At 40.4% G+C, this 20,650-nt stretch overlaps 1 protein-coding gene across 9 annotated transcripts in view; it reads right to left on the bottom strand.

Moving 5' to 3' along the window:
- Positions 1-413: 413 nt before the first annotated feature.
- Positions 414-20,650, bottom strand: part of HIVEP1 (HIVEP zinc finger 1) — a 131,759-nt gene continuing 111,522 nt past the window's right edge. For 7 of the 9 annotated variants that reach the window (XM_064664480.1, XM_064664487.1, XM_064664475.1 and 4 more), the window contains 2 exons: positions 12,544-13,061; positions 7,877-9,628 (listed from right to left, as the gene is read on the bottom strand). In XM_064664480.1, the coding sequence (XP_064520550.1) occupies positions 8,453-9,628; positions 12,544-13,061 (1,694 nt within the window). In that variant the 3' untranslated portion in view covers positions 7,877-8,452. Of the gene's footprint in view, positions 954-5,574; positions 5,681-7,876; positions 9,629-12,543; positions 13,062-20,650 lie in introns of those variants that run through there. The other 2 variants (XR_010432676.1, XR_010432677.1) reach the window with 2 other exon arrangements.

The raw sequence follows: 20,650 nt of genomic DNA, 5'->3' as shown, positions 1-20,650 counted from the left end.
GTTCAAACACTCCCATAAAAATGGTCTCTCTTACTATCCAAACACATTGTATGTCGTCTTAGATCAAACATGGCTCTTATTCTTAAACATGAGGATTAAAAGGCATCCATTAAAAGGAGAGTTTAAAATTCTATTTTAAAAGAAGTTCAGAATCTTAAAAGACTAATTATTTGTGCAATCTTCAAGATCAAACGTTGCTGAAATAAAGACTTTAACTCCCTTATCAGATAAAACCTGTGTTCAAAGATTGCAAGAGGAGAAGAGACTATTAAGATAATCTAGTTTGACCTCACGACCTTAGGTTTTGGCATTTCACTGCTACAGGATCTTTTCAGTTGTTCATATAGCTAAATGAAAAATTGAATAAAACCATAGAGGACACAACAGACTACATAAACTTGAAAAAACAGACAACAGGTTTTCATGTTCCTTTAATTTGTGTTTTTGTAGGCAAGGCTCAATACTTAAATGGAAAGTACCAAGTCCTCTGCTGATGCAGTTAGTGCAGTTCTTGCTGAAGCTCACGGATGTCAGTTTCCATCAGATGAGGATCTAGCCTGAGGAGTTTCCAACTGCAAGGGAGAACTAGATAAGTACAAAAGTGCAAATACCTAGAAAGGGCAATTTGTAGAAGTCTCTGGGTAAACTACATTTCCAAAGTCTCCCTCTTTTTTTCTTCCTTTTGTCTTTATTCTTTTGTATCAAGTGCATAGAATTGTGTTCACTGTACCAGTTTTCAGCAGGACAGGAGGGACAACTGGGATGCATTTCTTTGTGTGTCTTTTCTAATTTGTTTGAGCTGTCTGATGTCTTCATATCTAATACATTCTGGATCTTTGATCTGAGTTGGAGGATGTCTCAAGAAGGAATGATGATTCACAGGAAAACAGGATATCCACAGGGGAGCCAGTTATCCAGTCCAGCATTAGCTGTGTGAGCTCTTGCTCTGAACACTGTAAATAAGAAAGAGTCATGGATGATTATAGGTATGCGAATAAACAAAGAGAGAAACAAAATTTAAACCTCTAAGTGTCAAAAATGGTTTCTGAACCACCCACTTGATATTTTGGTGGAGCAAAACTGTCTGGTGTCCAGATGAAAACATGACTTCTGTTTTGCAAAGAGGCACTGTTTCAACATTTGCCTCTGTTCTGGCACCTAAACTGTTTTTGCAAACGAGGGACACACCTAACACTGGGTAACAGGTCTGAAATACAAGAGCTGCCTTCCTGTGCCCAAACAACCTAACAGCCTGGCTACAACACAATGCTCTCCCTGGCTTGCTCTGTCTTGCAGCTTCGTTTTTCTTTCTTCTCTCATGGCCTCGTTTCTGCCAGCAAGTGCCTGCAGCTGGTCTGGCTAGAGCACAGGAGTTTGGAGCAGCCTCCTGGGAAAGAGGTGTAACCAACGAAGGTGCCCACCTCCCTTGCTATATAGTCCCTGCATGATGAGGAGAGAGCTGGTGCAGCACAAGTGCCCTTCAGCCTCCCATGAGAGGATGGTGACTCTACTTTTCCTCACACCTCACAGACGGAGTGGCAGAGGGTGCCACCACTGCAGTATCGGTGGCGGAGCGTGTAAGAAGTGGACATCACCAACTCCTTCTCCTCATGCTCATATGTTCAGAATGAAGACCTTGTGATTGCATTGTATAAAGGGTATGACCTCTCTGGACACAGTGTTCCTGAAGCAAACTGCCTTGTTGCTTAATCCTTTGGAGAAGAGCTGGGTGCCGGACAGGCAGCAGCTCAGGCTGGTGAATTTTTGAGCATTAGCAGGAACAGGAACTATAGTAATTTTCTGTTCAAGTAGGGAATTTTGGCTTCATGTCAAAATTCCTCCTGATTTGTCAAAAATTTCTGTCAAAAGGTGCCTTTTAATACTTCATTTTGACTTGATGTACCTTGATCATAAGGAATGGAAAGGGTTAAGTCTCAAGATGATGGCTTTCCACTTAGCTGCTTTGGATCTGGGTAGGTCCTGTTCATAGAAATCATGTTTGAGTTAACCTTTTAAAGGTTATCTATTCCAATGCCCCTGCAATGATGCCTAACTCCTTTTTCAAAATCTGCACCTGCACGAGGCCTGGCACTGAGTAAAATCCTTAGAGGTTCTCTGTGGCCCTCTGCTCCTGAGAGGTGAGTGGATGTTCACAGTGATGCTTCCTCCATGCTGGGTCCCTCCCTGCACATTCTCATCCAAAGATGACTCCTGCCTTACACAGGCACCCCGGGGAAACCCCCTCATGAAGGTGGGGGTGCTGTTGCTGCGATGGGGACAAGTCCTGTGCAAGCAAGGGCTGTGAACTCGCTTGCATGTCTGCATCTGGAGCAGGGATCTGATGGGGTGGGGACCAACTCTCAGCAGTCAGTGATTGTTTTTAGAGAGCTGTTGTATAAGAGATGTAGCTGTCACCTATGTCAAATGCTTTGCTTCTCAGGAGGAATCCAACGGCAAGGTATTTAGGTACCAACACCAAAGCAGCTTAGACCTGAATGACCTCCAAATGGAACTTCTGAAGCCCAAAGGGATGTTGTAACTGCCTTAACTTAACAAAAAGAGGAAATGCTAGGGGCATTCTGCTTTACAAACAGCCTTTGGTTGGCCTGTTTCCAGCACAAATGCCTTACCCGTGGTAATGGATTTCAAATACACTAAAGAGTACAGCCACAAAACCAAACAAGCCTTAACATTTGACCTTATTGGGAAAAACAAGCCTACTATTACCAAAGAAAACTAAGCATGCCTAGCTAATTGACTCATCTTAGAACTCTAAGTTTTGTTTCCATGACTGAACTGTAGGAATGTAAAGCCTTGCCATCTTTCAGCTAGCGTGGTTTCCTTACATCTCATGGAATATCTGAAAATCACCAGCCATCTCATAACATTTTGAGTAGTCAGGCCAGTATAGAGAGGAGAAGTGGACAGACAAACATGATGGCAATAGCACCTTTTTCCATAAAGATTTTTTTTTTTTTGATTCAGCATTTCTGGAACAAAACATGAACATCCATTCAATTAATTGCATGCTGTTACATCCTTGCTGCTGTTTGGTCATCCACACACAGTCATTTCATATAAAATTACCTAATAATCAATTTGAAGTACTTTAAAGTAGTTTATTCTCATCCTAAATCAGTAACAGAATTAGCAATCCAGAATCTAGACCTAAGACAATGGCCTCATCTTCAAAGATATAAGCCATAAATGGCTTCTATCAGGTGTAAATCTTTGGTATTTTATGTATCATTAAAAAAAGGCCATCTGTGTGTGCTGAGCCTCCTTACAAGGAAAGGAAATTTCCCTAAGACATGGGAAGACAATTCTAAGTTGTTATTTTAAGTAATTCATAATTTAACATCCACAACTAGACACTGACCACAAGTCACCTAAGCTGGTGACACGTATTATTCATATTATTAACCATGAAAGCAAGGAAAGGATTCCCTGCTATGAGATGGTCATATTGGTCTCAGAGGATCTTTCAAAAGCAACAGAAGCAGTGGCCCATCAGCTAAATCAGTTGAAGAGTATCTTGAGGGAGCAATCTTACTTGTGGATTGTTTGGTTTCCACGGCTTTTGGCTAAAACTCATGCTAAAACTGAGGAGGTTTTTTCTGTTTTGATGAAACTGTCCCCATGTTAAAAACATGTCTGAAGGGCAGTTTACACGTTTAAACTACAGTGTTTATAAAGCCTTAGTGGGGATTATTTTGCAAAAAAATAAAGACTTCTGGAATAAAATGTATAGTGACAAATTAATTTTATGTTCTGTTTAACATATATGTCAGTAAACTCAAGGCAAGATAAATCTGTTTAAGAAACCACACAAAACATTTAGTGAAGTGTAAAGCATGGTATGTCTTTGTTTTATGGTATATCTTTGAGGTGGGCCACATTGTGTTCACCCTAACTAGGTTGTCTGAGATGAAATGCATGTGATGGACACTTGAATTTGTTTGTATGCAAAACACTGCTGTCAGACTTTCTGGCAGGGGACTGGTGATATGGACCAACTGTGGGCTGCTCTAGCCTCAGGGCATAATTTACAGCAACCTGAAGCTCAGCAAATTACTTGAGAAAGAAAAGGAGCAAAGGTGTAAACAGCAGCAGTAACCAATGCAGGGCAGGGCATCCCTGAACCTAGTAGAGTTTGTTTTATTCCAGCCACGGTCCAGGAGTTTGGAGTTGTGTCTGGGGATGTAATGCTACAGGTCAAAAGATCTGCTACAGGTCAAAAGATCTGATGCCACTTACATGAAAAGCGTCCATCTCTGGTTTAGTTTTTGTCCTAAGGAGTGACAAGTAGGTCATGCTGTAGCTTATTAAAGCCCAAATGGGAAACATAGACACTTTCTAATAGAGTTCATGTTCCAAACCTGTTGTTATTATTATATGGACATGCTGCCTTCAAAATCAGGTACCCACATCACCAGCATGCACCATGTATTGCAATGAGAAATCAAGTAAGGTCTGAGTCAGAAGAGAAGAGCTACTGGCCACTGGTTGGTTCTTTTTCTAGTGAGAGCTTTGGGCAAATCACAGGGAAGCATCTGCATGGGTCTCATAGAAGCTGACTGTGCCATGTACTGTAGCTGTATTTGCACCCAGCCTTTAGCTAGCACCTGCTTGCACTCTCTTGATGGGAACAGGTTGTGTAAAGATGCCAGACTGTGCCTGGGTACACTGAGGAGCAACACTTGTTTTGGCCTTCTAATGTTTAAACAGCTGTGCTGGATTTGCCAGAGGATATGTGATAGAGCTGTTAAAAATTGATGGCTGAGTAAACAGCCCCGGTAATATTTACTCCAATTCAGCTGTGATAATTCACACCATCTGAAGAGCAGCCTAATCCTGCACTGGCAGATATCTCAGATGTTTGTTACTGCTTTGAACAGAAGAATCCTTGTGGCAAGGCGAATGCTCTATCACTAATGACTCTGGACAAGAGAATAAAGATAGAACAAAATTTAAAATAAAAGGAATTAATTCAGAATGAAAACATAATTGCTAATGCAGCGGTCACAGGCTTGTGCTGATGCAGGACACCCACGTGTATAGTATATATACATACTATATGTATGCTGACATATAGTATAGATGTTGGTTACATGCATGATTAAAATGAACTGCTAAACGCTAACAGAGGAGAGGAACGGAGTTTAATCTCCCAGGTCTGGTCACACTCCTACTTTGTTGGTTTTTTTTCCTTTTGCACAAGTTGTAGAGGCATCTTAAGGAATATACATTTGGAAACATGCTAGAAGGTAGTGAAATAGTATAACATCTGGGACCACAAACATCTGTCTTCAAGAAAAGTGATTTCCTTCAACTTCCATTTGAACAACATTACATACATCCACAACTACCTCCTAATCCTTGATTGTTAGTGGAGTTCCTGCTTCAAATATGGCTTGTCTGCTTTGCCTGGGTAAGTGTGATGATTCAGTATCTGTCCCGACCTCTCAATCTGCACCTTTACATCCTCAGATGTAAATCACAACTTCTGGGCCTTAGCTGAATCAGTACCCATTCTCTTGGTCCTTTTTCTCTATTGTCCTGCTATTAACTTACCAAATGACACGTCTTAACATTCCTCTTTATGACATATCTGTTGTCATGTCATTTTTACTCTTCAAGATACTGCTTTCATCTCTTGACCTTGATGTCTTCAAAACACCTAGAATAGAAAATACAGATGCAGATCACCTGGTTCACCAGGTTAAATTTTCTGTTAAATTAGTGACTTCCTGGAATTAATCCTGAGCAGAAAATGAGCACACCACAAATTGCTAGTCAAGTAAATATTTAAGATGTGTACACAGTAAATCTCTTGAGTTTAATAAAATCATGCTTCAGGGCATGTGGAACAGCAATTTCTTACCTACTGCTGCCTTAAAAAACTCAGAGAAATGGTAATAACTTGTGATGGCATTCAAAATTTTGGAGATACTTTTACTTTGGTGTAAATCTGATTCAGTCATCTTTTTTAAGTCATGCTGTAGACAAATATGCTCAAATTAATCAGCATAGTTCTAGTTTACTGCTAAGTGTAAGTGTCCATTTCAAAGATGCTAAAACTCATGCAAAATTTCCTGATTTCATTAGCTACAAACCATCACTTGATTCTGCTAGAAAAAGCTTCAGGTTCTCAAAGCACGTGTAAGACAGCAGTGTTTTGTTTTCAACTTTGGCTAGTTCAGGTAATTTCACATAGGTATAAATGATAATGATTTAAGACACGTTGACATCACTACTACATGTTTATAAAAAGAACATACAAATGCACAGTGACATTTTACACAGTGGCTGCACATAAGACACTCAAAAATTTGAAGTCCAACGCTGCAGGGTGCTGAGTACTCTTAACTCTCATTAAGTTCAATGTGAGTTCAGAGTACTTTGTCGTTCAGGTGCTTGGGCCCTCAGCGAGGCTCTGAACGGTAAGGAATTTTATCTACATTCATGTCAGAAACGAGAGTAATTTCTCCTTTCTAATATGTGTGTTTCTAATTGCTAGATTAGTACAATTGGCTGATAATCACAAGTAATAAAAATGATTTCTTGGCACTGAAGCACTCTTTCTGAAAGTTAATAAAGCTCATTCAACATCGCCTACAGTTTTACAACACACCGTAATGGAATAATGTAACGAGTACCATGTGAGTACAGTACAAAAGCTGGTGTAAAGTTAAAAATGGATCTAGGATAGTGCTGTTCTTGAATACGAGCAGTACAAGGTATGAATTACTTCTCTGAGCTGAGTATAGGAGTTAATCTGTGCACAATGAAGCCCAGCTCACTTTCAGGTTCACTCCCAATATTTTTTCCAGATTTGCTTCCTACCCTGTTCTTCCAGTTGTTCTATATGCACTCATCCTTGTTATTTCCATAAAGGTGATCATGCTTTTAATTTACATCTTCCAGTTTTCTACTGGAATTTGTTGTTAAAGTTCTTATATAAACTTATGTGAGAATGTGATATAAGGACACAGCAGGAAGCCAACTCCATTTAAAAATTACAGCACAAATCCAATGTCAATTTGAAACTTCTAGGAATGTTTAGCCTTGTAACTTGTGACAGTGTCTCCTGCAGTAGTTGAACGCCTCAAAAATGTAGTGGTATACATGGTATACTTTACATTGTTTTCACTATGTGCAAAAATAGTGAAGAATTTTGTTAAATTTCATTATTCTGGGATCCATCCATGGTTTTTTGTATGCCCATGACAGGTTTGTTGATGTAATGGCACATTATTTGTACGTGTAAGACCTCTCGTCCCTTTTTTTGCCCTGCATGAATAAGACAAAGCCAAATTGAGGGAGAAAATGGCTTTGACTACCTGTAAATGAAGATCACCTGAAAAGCAGTCTTGTAATATGTTGATGGTAATGCCAAATCCTCATTACAGCAGTGGCATTTTCACCAACTGTATGGTGGATTTTGCAATTAACACACAAAGAATTATTCCTTTCTTGTGTAACAACATTTTAATATCAATAAAAAGTGGGTTTATAGTTCAAGGTTACATATAAAAAAATATTTCATCTTGACCCTTTTGCTGTTTTCCTTCAGGGAAGTCTTCAAATTTTAATTAGGCAAAAACATGGGGTGGATGGATGCTCGCTCTACAAAAAGTTGAAGGACTCCCTCCCCATTCCGCCATCACCGGATGTTTTGAAACAGAAGATTGCTCTCCAAGCAAGCCTGATGAGCATACTCTCTCTCTCTCTGCCACGGCAGGTGGAACCACAGGGGAATACACCACCACCAGATCCTTTCAAGCTGAATGCAGCTTGAAGGGTACTGAAAGAAACAAGTCAGGCGCCTCTCCAACTACCAGGCTGCATCAAGAAGGCACAACATAAGCAATGGTAAAGTCAGTAAACAAAATTTTACTGTAATATTTTGTAACACAGATACTGTATTTCTCTTTGAAGTGTAAAGCTACCGTCTTACACAAGAAAGATGGACAGACCCTTTTCCAAGACTAATATGGATACAATAAATATGGAGTTTTACATACTAGATCTGTACACAGAAACTTTGTCCCACAGCCATAAAAATTTACATTTAACAGTGCAACATATAATTTAATTCTTTATTTATCTGACATAGGATGTTTACTTACTAAACACAAGCAACTACCTGGGTTTAATATACATATTTTATATATATATATATTATATATATATATTCAACAATCTGTACAGGTTTCTAAACATAAAACTCCAAAAAGGCACAATCGTCTATACAACATGTACAAAAATGGCTGGAGCTGACAAGGAACAACAATTATTGGTCAAGAGTTCATGATTGCACGAAGATTAGTAATGGGTTTGTGTCAGAAAAATGTGCTTTAAGGAAAAGAAGGTTTGCAAAGAAACCTGTAAGTGTTATTAAAAAAACCCAAAAAATCCCTAAAAATAAAAACATAATGCAAAACAAAAACTAGGTTGCTATTACAAGTCTATCCTCATCGTCACTGCTGCCATCGCTAAACTGCACCGTGTTTTGCTGCCGGGGCGGGGCAGCTGGCCTGTGTACCTGTCTGTCCGGGGTGACAGTTCGGTGGACCGGGGACTTGGTTAATGTGTTGGGATTCACCTTGGAGTGGGGCTCTGCCGGGGTAGCCCTCTTCACCTGGTGGGAAGGGAGGTCACGCTTTGGCTTGGTAGGGTTCACAAGGTCAGTCTTTTCAGGATCCGCTTTCCCTGGACCAATGGGTTGCTCGAGGTTGGTCAGTGGGGTGGGCTCAGGATGGCTCTTCCCACCGTACTGCTGGCCGCCAGCCACCACCTGAGGAGAAGCATCCCGGCTGGGCTGGCCGACCTCGGCCGCAGGGAAGCCAACAGGAGCTGGCTCCAGCTGGACCTCACAGGCTTTGCTGCCTGTACTAGGTGCCTCAGAGGCTCCATGTCCCTCAGCGCTGGCGGGGCTGACGGAGGGAATGAGGGTCGGCAGGGCGATGTTCAGTATCTGCAGGCCAGGAATGTGTGCCTGTGGGCTCGGGGTGCCCTGTGGGGCCGTGCCAGCGGTCAGCACCTGGAGGCCCACAGCGTTGAGGGTAATTCCTGAAGGGCGCATCTGTGGGGCGATGTTGGTGTTTGCCAGGCCCACTATGTTCACCGTCTCCATGCCCAGAGGTGGCAGAGGCTGTAGGTTGGGCGTGCTGAGACCCTGAATGCCTGGAACGCTCACCTGGCCAATGGGAATGCATGGCACCACGCTGTTCACCTCGGCAACCCCCATGGGATTTGTGGTGGTGCCAGCGGCCGCGCCACCTGCCTCACCAAGGGCGCTGGTAGTTCTGTGAATCACACTAACGGCTGGGATAGTGAGCTGCACCGGCCCGGCCTGGATGGGAACGAAGGTGGAGTAGGTGGCCAGGCCGGCGGGGACCACCTGGATGCCTCCGACGGGTACCATGCCGTAGGGTGCCTTGGCTTGCCGCTGTGAGTGCAGAGGGAGGTGGCTGAAGAGGTGAGTCTGGGGAGCCCTCAGCTCGGCAGCCTGCTGCAGGGACCTGGCCAGGTTCTCCTCAGAGATTTCGGTGTAGAGCGATGGCGCTGTTGTCTGCATGCTGTGGTCTGCCAGTGAGGAGGAGGAACTGATGGAGGGCATGCTCTGGGAGAGAACAACACAGGTGTGTTAATGCAGCAGCCACCACTACCCCCCAGTGCAATGAAAACACAAGGTAGCTGGAATGCTTCATACCCCCTTTTAACTAAAAACAACAAACTGGTTCATAGTATATGCTGCTCAACTTGAACAATGAACTGATATCCTTCCTTTCTTTTTCTGACTTCTTCCTCACCCACTAATAGAATTTTCCTCTCCTAATTAGCCTGCTTAATTTCTCTCAAACACTAGTACTCAAAAACATTGCTGAATATCTTTTCTATGAGTTTTTTTAAGAAGTGAGAAGGCTTTGGAGAACTGTTTTATGTGGAAATCACCTGATGCAAGAAGGTTAAATAAGCATAAGTTGGCATTTTTGATGCACTGGGTTCCTCTCCTGAAGGCATTACAGCCTCTGGCAGGCAGAGGCAGCATCATGGCACATTTGTCTGTAGGTGCTTCTAAAGTAGCAAGACAGGAGATGTGCAATTACAAGAGATGGATGACAACTACAGTTCCTGCACCAGTGGAGGTAATAGGTGGATGCTGGACTGAGATGTGGGACTCACATCCTGTTGCTGCCTCTGCTTACTGTGATTTATTTGGTGCGCACACCTGGTCTGATAATCCCTTTTCTCCTCATATAGTCTTTTACTGACCAAGGCTGGCAATGCCTTTCCTAAAACCTCCTAAAATGAGTGGTCTTGAAGTGCAACTGCAATGTCACAGTCAGCTTTTAGTTTTAGGCATATTCATAACACACAAAGAGTGGTGCAACCTTACTTAGTTTATATAGTCCTAAACAGTAATTCTGTAGTTTTGACCAAACTCTCAAGAGATCTCTAGAGCAGGCACAAAACGGACAAACAAACAGAAATGCTTCTGAAAACTGCTGTAGGGAATGTTGGTTAAGGGAGAATATGATTAACTGACTATGCAGTGACAACCAGTCTAAACGGGAAGACAGGTGTCAGAATGTAACCAGCATCTTTCTCAGAACTGACATCTCTCAATAAATCTTGATAAACTGGTAGGGATACTTTCAAAGGAACATACAACAGCCTTCCGGAGCTGTGTTGGCTCCTTGTCTTGATCACAAGAAGTGGGATCCACACCCATTCACAACAGGAACAGACTGTAGATGAACCATCAGAGACACAAGGCTCCCACTTCTTTTGGTCTGGGAAAGGAGCAGGTAGTCTGGAAAGGAACTGCTGCCTTGCATTACTTACATGCCTTCTGGGTTTTTTTGTAAATTTTAATATATTAATGTAGACAATTATTAGAGCTATATAAATGAAGACCTTTTTTAATTGTATGAATATTTACTTGAGGTTTCTGTGGTTCTACTTCATGAGAGAGTAAACTCAGTCAAATGTCTTTCCGGTATCCATTGGCAACAACTGGAACTCAAAATCCAAATTAAAGACCCTACCCCTTTTCTGGAAGGTATATACCATGACCAGAGACGACTTTGTTTTATTCTCTGTCACACCAGAAACTTGCTCCAATTTACATTTGCCATATGAACTCACAGTTCTTACAAGCAGAAATGAACCTCTGTCAAACAATGCAATGCAGCAATAATTTTTACTGTTTCTCCTTGCCAATAGTTAGCTATTTTAAACTTCGTAAAAAGTAAATCCAGTAGTACAGATTTCCAAAGAAAAAACAAGTCAATAAGTACTTAAAGCAGAATTAAGTTTTTACTTACTGTTTATGTTCTTGAAAATTTCCTGATACTGGTTTTTCTATAACTGCGTGCAAAGTTAGGTTTATGGTTGGACTCAATGATCTTAAGGGTCTTTCCCAACCTAGATGATATGATTGTATATAATGTTTCATTTATCATGGAGAAGGCAGTACTTTAATTATCCCTTTAATTAAACTACATTTTGCATCACATTTTTCTGAGCAGTATTCTGAAAAGCTCAAATGCCTTCATGGTTTGCAGTAAGAATTCAAATTTCAAGAGATAACCTTAGGGTCAGTCGGGTATGTGACTTGTACCATCTCCAACAGAGTGCATTAAAACTACTACTGAATAGTAAAAAGGCTTAACACCTGCCAGTTCCCTTCTGTGATTTCCTAGGCAGAGTTTTAAAGACAACAGCGGCCAAAATTACTGAACGGTCCTGCAGCCTCGCACACAGACTGACCTCATCTTTCTGCACACTGTTTGAAAAGCTGTGTGTCTAGCACATGCATAGGCAAAACTTATCCTTTTCTGATTAAAATATTCAGTTTGGAGAAAAACTGAGAGCACTGAGAGGTCTCAGTTCTGTGTTCATCTCTCCTTTTGCTATTGTGCAAAGGCAATCTCCTAGTTTCCTTGAACATCTGGTGCTCTTTCTAATTCTACTATTAAGCATATTTGGAGGAGACATAAGCAATTGCATAATTTTTTTATAGTGATAAGGCAAAAACCTTTGAGACTAGATTAATTTCCCTTGGGAATCACCAATTATTATATCATCATATTTCAGAGTGAAAAGACTTCGGAATTCTATCACTTTTCTCCGAAAACTTCAAAACCACCAGCATATGTTTATTCCCCATATTGTGGACACATGTGGAATAACAAACATATTGTTTATGCCATATCTGTTATTCCCTTCTTATTTGTAATACAATCTACCAGCTCCAAACATCAGCTGAAATGACCATATTACAATTAATCTTTTCAGGAAGAATACAATCAAATCAAAGCATTTGAAAAGCAGTGCTCCTACAACATCCTTGTTTCTAGAGTCCTACACATTTGTGCTTTGATTACTTTCAACTCTTCTGAAAGACTCAACATCCAACAACTTTAAGAATAAAAGGAAAGGCAAACATTTTGATCTTTCAAAAATCTCTAAGAAGATCTTCAGAAAGAGGGTTTAAAATCCTGTTCTCTCCCTGGAGTCAGGCACTCCTACCTTTGTAAGAGTTGCAGTTGATATTAAGGAATGGCCCAAGGATGTTTCTGGATCGGGGTAATCCACAGACATATGTCGACCTGGGGACGTAGGAGCGATGTCCGTCAGTGCCACACCAGCACCGTGTGGATCTGCTCCTCTCTCTTGGGCTTTATCCTCATGTGCTTCCTGATGGGTGAATTCTGCTGGTGAACTGGAGGTCCTGCTAACTGACTGCACTGTGCTAAGGACGGTCATTTTCGTCAGCAGCGCCTTTGGCAGACCATCCATGGAGTCCGTGTGAACCCCAGCAAAACAGTCTGGAAGTCTGATGTCTTCATCGGTGCTGGCGGCATCCTGCAGGCTGTTTCGAGAGGGGAGATGCTGGGGGCTGGCTGTCACTGAGGGGGTTGTGGATAGCACTGACTCAGCCTGGCTGTCTTCATCATCATCTTCATTGTCATTTTCATCTTCATCTCCACCATCAGACTCCTCCACATCATATCCTGACCGGTCATACCCAATTCTTTGCTTCTCACCTGCAAAAGTGGGAATTAGAAGGTAAGACAATGAAGGTCCTGGACTGACTGGGAAGGGAGAGAGCAACTAGAAACACTAAAAAAGTACATGGCACATGTATTTTTCAGTCACATCCCATTGTATCAAAAAAACAGGGAAGACTTTAATTTTTATTTTTATTTTCCACCGTACATATTTAACTATACAGTACATAATCTTTCATCTTCTGCTTCTGTATTGTTTTCAAGCTTCTGGATTTGGCTGTTTTCTTTTAAGCCATTTATAACCATTTGATCAAAGTCACCCTTCACTCTTTCGCTTGGGGAGAAGTGAGCAGATTCCTGGTTCATTAGGTTCTCAGTGACGATATATGAAGATGGTCTGTCAACCTTAGCAGTGGGATATTCTCTAGCTGTTTCTGACTCATAAGTGGGTGGTGGGTGTCCTTGTACCTAATATGAATCACTACTGCAAAGGTTTTTGAAGGACGCAAACAGAAAGACTGGAGGCTGTTAGTCAGGAATCTGTCTCGTTAACAGGCAAAAGAGAGCAAAATTAGACTTTACCAGATTTCTTCACTATGCTAATGTTTTGAAAGGTTTATGAACAAATCACCCAAGATGTCCTAGGAGGCAAGAAAGCCCTAATCTGATCAAAATTTACCTATGCATGAATCTTTGCTCACATGAAGAAGCCCTCCTGACTTCCAAGTCTTAAAGCTAAACTGCTGTCTAGTGGTAAATTTCTCTACTAAATATCTACTGCAGCTTTTCACCTTCTTTTGTATCATGACTTGGAAAGAAAAAATTGTCTTAAGTAAAGTGACAGAAAATCCCATCTGCTGTACTGATTCCAAGCCAGACTGTTTGGGATCATATTTTACAAAAGACAAAATGCTTTGAATGAACTAATATTTTGTATTTGATTAAAGGTCTGTCTGTTGAGCTGTCCAAAAAAATATCAGCATAAAAATCATTTGGCTCTGTAAAAGCCATGAGGGCTGGTTAGTTAAAATCTCAAGAGATCCTGTTCTAGGGAAATCTACACAGCAACTTAACATCAAAATGAACAATTCTGAAAAAAATCAGACCCTTAAAAGAAGTCAAACCTACTACCTATACTTTAGGCTGCTGTTACCAAAACCAAAATAAGCACCTTGAACTCCAGGTAAAATAAATGGGTTTAATTGAGCTACCTTTAAATAAGTTACACAGCATTACAAGCTTTTATGGTTTCAAATGAGCAATGCAATTAGGAATGAAACTAATAGCTTCTTTGAAAAAATCCCTCTATAATGACTTTGCCCCTCTTTGCCTACACAGTAATTTGTACATTAACTAAATATGGAAACTGTAGATTTTCTCCACTCACTATGGCAGATACGAACATGTCAGACGTTATTAAAAATACCCCAAATCCTCCAGGTCATTGGAATGATCCTAATAGAAATATTTTTTAGAATTTTAAATAGTCTTCATTTATAATTCTCATTCACAGACAAAGCTGTTCGAAATAAAAAATACATTTTAGTAGAAACATTGCTTCAGTGAGGTCCATTCCAAAAATATGGCAAGTAGGAGTGTTAAAAATACTATTAACAATAACACATGGACTTATTAGACTTTTTTTTTTCTATATATACTTCTGTCATTTCTATTCTTCACACAAACAGTGTTTCTTCACCATTAATTTGCAAAAATGTTAGAACTTCTACATATGTTTGATTTCTGAAAGGAAACAATTACCTCTGTCTTCAACGCTGATGATGGGCTAGGTGGGGTTCCAGTGCCCTGAGCTGGAGGACCATGGCTGTGAGAATGAAAAACTCCCAGCTGACCCTGAAGTTGTGAGGGATCTGCTGCTCCAGCTGGATCCCTATAAGTCTATGGGGCCTGATGGGATTTATCTGAGAATACTTAAAGAGCTGGTTGATGTCATCGTGAGGCCTCTTTTGATGATTTTTTAATGGTCTTGGGAATCTGGAGAAGTCTCAGTTGACCAGAAGCTGGCTAATGTTTTCCCAATTTTCAAGAAGGGCAAGAAGGATGACTCTGGAAACTACTGGCCTGTTAGTCTCACTTCAGTGCCCGGTAAGGTTATGGAGAAGATTATTCTGGCTTCATGAGGGGAAAGTCCTGCTCATCAAACCTGATTTCCTTTTATGACAAGGTAACCCACCTAGTTGATCAAGGGAAGCCAGCAGATGTAATCTTTTTGGATTTCAGTAAAGCTTTTGATACTGTCTCTCCCAGGATCCTTCTGGACAAAATGTCCAGCACACAGCTGGATAAACACATCATGTGGTGGGTGAGCAATTGGCTCACGGATTGAGCATAGAGGGTAACAGTGAATGGGGTGACATCAGACTGGTGACCTGTCACTAGTGGGGTTCCACAAGGCTTCACCTTAGGCCCCATGCTCTTCAACATCTTCATAAACGACTTAGACACAGGACTGGAAAAGACACTAAGCAAGTTTGCAGATGACACAAGACTGGGAGGAGCTGTTGACTCCCTGGAAGGTAGGGAGGGCCTACAGAGACCTTGACAAATTAGAGGACTGGACAATCACCAACCATATGAAGGTCAACAAGGACAAATGCTGGATTCTGCACCTGGCATGAGGCAATCCTGGATATACGGACAGACTGGAGAATGAGAAGCCGGAAAGCAGTGCTGTGGAAAGGACGTGGGAGTCCTGGTCAATGGCAAGTGTAATATGAGTCAGCAGTGCCCTGGCAGCCAGGAAGGCCAACTATGTCCTGGGGACATCAGGCACAGCATCAGGCATCAGGCACAACCTGTCGAGAGAGGGGATTGTCCCACTCTGCTCTGCATTGGTGCGGCCTCACCTTGAATATTGTGTGCAGTTTTGGGCACCACAATATAAGAAAGACATTAAGCCATCAGAGAGTGTCCAAAGGAGGGCAATGAAGATGGTGAAGGGCCTTTTGAGGGGAAACCGTATGAGGAGTGGCCTAACACTTGGTGTGTTCAGCCTGAAGAAGAGGAGACTGAGGAGAGACCTCATTGCAGTCTACAATTTTCTCATGAGGGGAAGAGGAGGGGCAGGCACTGATCTCTTCTCTGTGATGAACAGTGACAGGACCCAAGGGAATAGCATGAAACAGTGTCAGGGGAGGTTTAGGTTGGAAACTAGAAACAGGTTCTTTACTAGAAGGTGGTTGGGCACTGAACAGTCTCCCCAGGGAAGCGGTCACAGCATCAAGCCTGCCAGACTTCAAGAAGTATTTGGACAATGTTCTCAGGTACATGGTGTGATTCCTCGGGCTATACTGTGGGGGGCGAGGAGTTGGACTCAATGATCCTTAAGGGTCCCTTCCAGCTCAGAATATTCTGTGATTTGTGATTCCCTCAATGCCTCCGTAACAGATCCCAAAGACTTTTCTGTGCATTACATCTAAAGGGTGATCCACACGATCCTACAACTCCTTAAATAATGCAGGGAGCATTGCAAAGTCTTATAATTCACTCTGGACTCTCTCTTTACTTCAATCTTTTTACCAACATCACATAACTATTCTCTGGGAAATTCTACTGATTCCATTCTTTTTTCTCCCTCTCTCCACATGAATCACATTTTCTATGAAAGCTCCTGTCAATCACAAATGACTGTTTTTACTGGCAAGCGGAACTACCTGAAGTGATTAGACTGACTTGTCACATTTGCAAAGCAAGGAAAACATATGTGCAAACAATGCCTCGATTTACAAGAAGAAACAATCTTTTTTCAAATCAACACTTAAAAATGCTTTGGGATTTACTAGCAATTGCTGCTTATGTAGGAATTTTCTGCATACATCTCAGCTTTCTAGAATAAAACCATGGAAAGTAAAAGGGGAACTGTTTCTGCAACACAGATTCCTTACATGCAGAACTCCATGGGATATCATTTCCCTCTATTGTTTCCCTGTTTACCTCCACCCTTTGTGCATTTGCCAGCTTCTATTTGAGTGTGGTTACCTGGAGCCAGAGCCTGCAGTGTAGGCGAGGTGACAGCAATGAATGTAGTTCCCTTACTCCCACACCGCTTTGCAACATCAGATGAGAAAAAAAATTCCTGACTTGCTTGTTCTGGCAATGCACAAAGGAACACACTGCTCTGGCTTTTATACCTGCATGTATGGTTGCTGAAACAAGAGGTGCCCAAGCTTTTGCAATCAGTGATCCCGTTAAGCATCAGTGTGGAGCTGTGAGAGGACCTGATGATGCAGTTTCAGCAGGCTGGAAGACCCAGGCAGGTAATAGATCTTCTCTGAAGGAGGCATCGGGCTGAGGCTGTGACCACTCCTTGTGCTGAAAGACTCTTTTCCAAGCAGTGTCTTATTAAGCAAGTAGTACTGGCCCCAATCCATTCTGGTAATTGTACACTGCCTACTAAAGTTCCCTTGCAGTTTTAATTGCGGAAAAATTAATTCTTTGCTTCCTATCTTGAACTATGCACAATTATTACCATATGCTTATGTAGCCTATATATATATATATATACATGTATATATATACACACATGTATGTATATATATAAAACTAGAACTGACTCAATTTCCAAAGGGAACAAAATTACTTCTGTGTTTAACTTTGTATGAAGTTGTAAAACAGTGTGCGATATTTTAGAATGAAGGATGTGTCATAAATTTAAAGGTCACTAACATATGGAGAAATGGCTTTTGGCATGAAAGTTCACAGTTTCTTTTTTTAAAAAAGAAAACAGGAAAAATGTTTCACACTATTAAGTAAAGGCTTATGAAAGCTACTTCTCTTTTGAATTTGTAACTCAACTCTCACCATTTTAACAGAAAGGCTGTTCAAGACAGCCTCAATTTTTTATGAATAGTCTTTTTGGAAGAGTAGGGAATGCCTCTCATTCTCTGTCAACTGCTGCAACCTTGTCTTTTAAACCCCTAGAAAGACTCTTTCTTCTTCCTGGACTTCACAGGAGAAAGTGCACTTTGTCTGCAGACCTGAACTCTGCAAAAATTAGGAACAGATGGAAAGAAAGGCATAACAGAAACATGGACTAAACTTTTGACTGGGAATTTTGCCTGCACACGAGCTACAATTATTTTTAAGAAAACTGAGTTTTTAATCCTATGTATTGATGTATAGAAATCATCGTCAAAAAATCATCTTAGTCCTTCATTTATTTTGCTTTTGGTCCTCAGTTAGTGAGCTCCGTACTGTGTTTGTGGTGATGATGAGCTTGTTGGCTAAGGCTCTGTTATTACCGGCATTTTACCCCAAAGTGGAACAGAAAAAGCTGTAAGTTCTTTAGCACAATAGCATTAGTTGGAATTATCAGCATCCTAGTATGTCCATTAGTGAAGTGCCTGGAGCTGATAAGTCCACATACTGCTTTTTCCAGTTGGGATGCTATGAATTAGGTAACTGAAATAGGTCTCCCCATGTACTTTTAACTATCACCATACTGCAAAGCACTAAAACAAAGGTTCTTCAGAATCTCAGCTTTTAATTTTAATTGCAATATTATTGCCACACAACTTGACTTATTGAGGACCTGCTACAGACTTAGCAATTTCTCTACCAAATCCAGTGATAAAGTTCAACGGCTTATAACTTAGTCATATTTGGTTATAACTTAATCATATTTAAGTAGATTTTCTCATAAAGAGCAACATATTCATTGTCATTCCTTCACTCACAGAAAGACAAGAAAGACCTGAGAATACAAGTCCAGACTGTTCAGTTTTACACATTCCTAAGAAAATGTACAGTTACGTAGGCAATGACAGGATCCCTATTAGCTCTACTTATGCAGATTAAAGACATAGCTTACTAAGTATCTACTCACTATCTATTAACATCTAAATTTAAATTTACTGCATTTATTGGTTTATAGCATCTGATTAATATAAAGCCTCAGAGTAATCCAAATCACCTCAAATTCTGGAATTATCTTCAGTTAGGGATTAATAGCTATGTAAAAGCATTTAAAAATAATCTGATTTATATTATATATTCTCCATCAAACTCAAGAAAAAATGTAGACTGCAGTAAGAAAGGCAGAAGTATTTCTCAGTATGACATTATATGACCATAAATTGAAAGTAAGGTCTGTATGTCATCAATTCTCTCTACTCTTATAAATAATTACAGCTTAGACCTGCCTTTCACCCGTTGTGTTAGTCTTGTAATAAACTGATCCACAACCATTCAAACAAATTCTTATAAAGGTAAAAAAAAGTACAGCAAACAATGTATATATACATTGTTTATATACAAGGTCTATACCTGACCTTGCTGTTTTTCTGTCATTCTAAATCTGTTCATAGGCTTTAATTAACTGATTTCAGTCTTGCTTCATCTCCTGTCCACTGCTCACCACCTTCAAACAGGACTCATAGTGACATCTACTGGGTTAAATTCAGACTGGTAATTGCCAGGGCTCCTCAGAAATGAGAAAAAAAAATCTGTGGGCGTTTGACTTTCACTCCTAAAGTATGAGAAGTAATGAAGTAAATCAAACCAAAAGAACAGCAGCCACTGCTTAAACAGATTATTTACACCAAAACCTTCCTAAGTGACCTGTATATTGTAAATCAAGCCTAGCACTAGGTAGTCTATTGTCAGGCTGTAGGTGTAGGGGTTCAGCACACCTAACACATCTAGTTGAAGGCTAGACACTGATATTAACAACAAAAAAATAATTTTATTGTAATCTATACAGAACCAGCCTTCCATTCTCTTCGTAAAAGGAGGATATTATTGCAAGGATTTTCATTTATTTTCACTCCTTAAATGTAGGTGCAGTGAAAACACAGTCATGATTAAGCTAATGAAGAGCCATTGAAACTTACTTAATATCTACTGTAAGTAACATATAGCTAATTAACTCAGAACTATTGTATCTTCAGAAGAGCCTTTTTAATACTGCAGAAAATGAAAGTGTTTTTTTAATGTGTGCATATATATATACACATATATAAAAATACATATCTGAAACTTACAATTAGGTCTTTTTGCTGGTAAAATAATAGACATTTTGGTATAAAATTTCTGCACAGAGACCACTTTAGTAAGTTCTGCCCATCTACTGATTTCATTATTAAATAACTATCTTGTGCAAGTTTACTCAGGCATACCATAGTACTCATATTTTAGCCTACATATGAAATATTACAAGTTTAAAGTTTGTAAGTATTTTAATTTGAGCACAAATTATTGCTGTTTTTAAGACTGCATGGCAAAATGTTGGGTAAGCACAGCCAAAGAGGACATCCCCAGTTGTGGTCTGTCACACTAAACAGTTCACCTCCTCTGACAGTTTAATTCAGATATTAACATTCCTCACATTGTAACCCTGTATTTTGGTGACAAGAACATTCCACAGAGCAGAAGATGAAAGATAAATGGATGAGGGAATGGTTTTGCATACAAAAACCCAGGTCAGAAAGTATTTACTAATATCCAAATGATGACAAGTCCAAATACAAAGAATGCTATGTTAAAAGCTCTGATCATATACAGTCTCAGACAGCTAGAGAGCATTTTTCTTTTTTTCCTAAACTCTACAGCACAACAAAATTTCAGCTTCTCAGATTACTGAAAAAACCAGGCTCTCTGTGTGTGTA

Source organism: Pseudopipra pipra, chromosome 1, assembly GCF_036250125.1.
Source record: "Pseudopipra pipra isolate bDixPip1 chromosome 1, bDixPip1.hap1, whole genome shotgun sequence".
NCBI classification, from domain to species: Eukaryota; Metazoa; Chordata; class Aves; order Passeriformes; family Pipridae; genus Pseudopipra; species Pseudopipra pipra.
The sequence above is the reverse complement of the archived record's forward strand: the minus strand, read 5'-3'. Positions and strand labels throughout refer to the sequence as shown.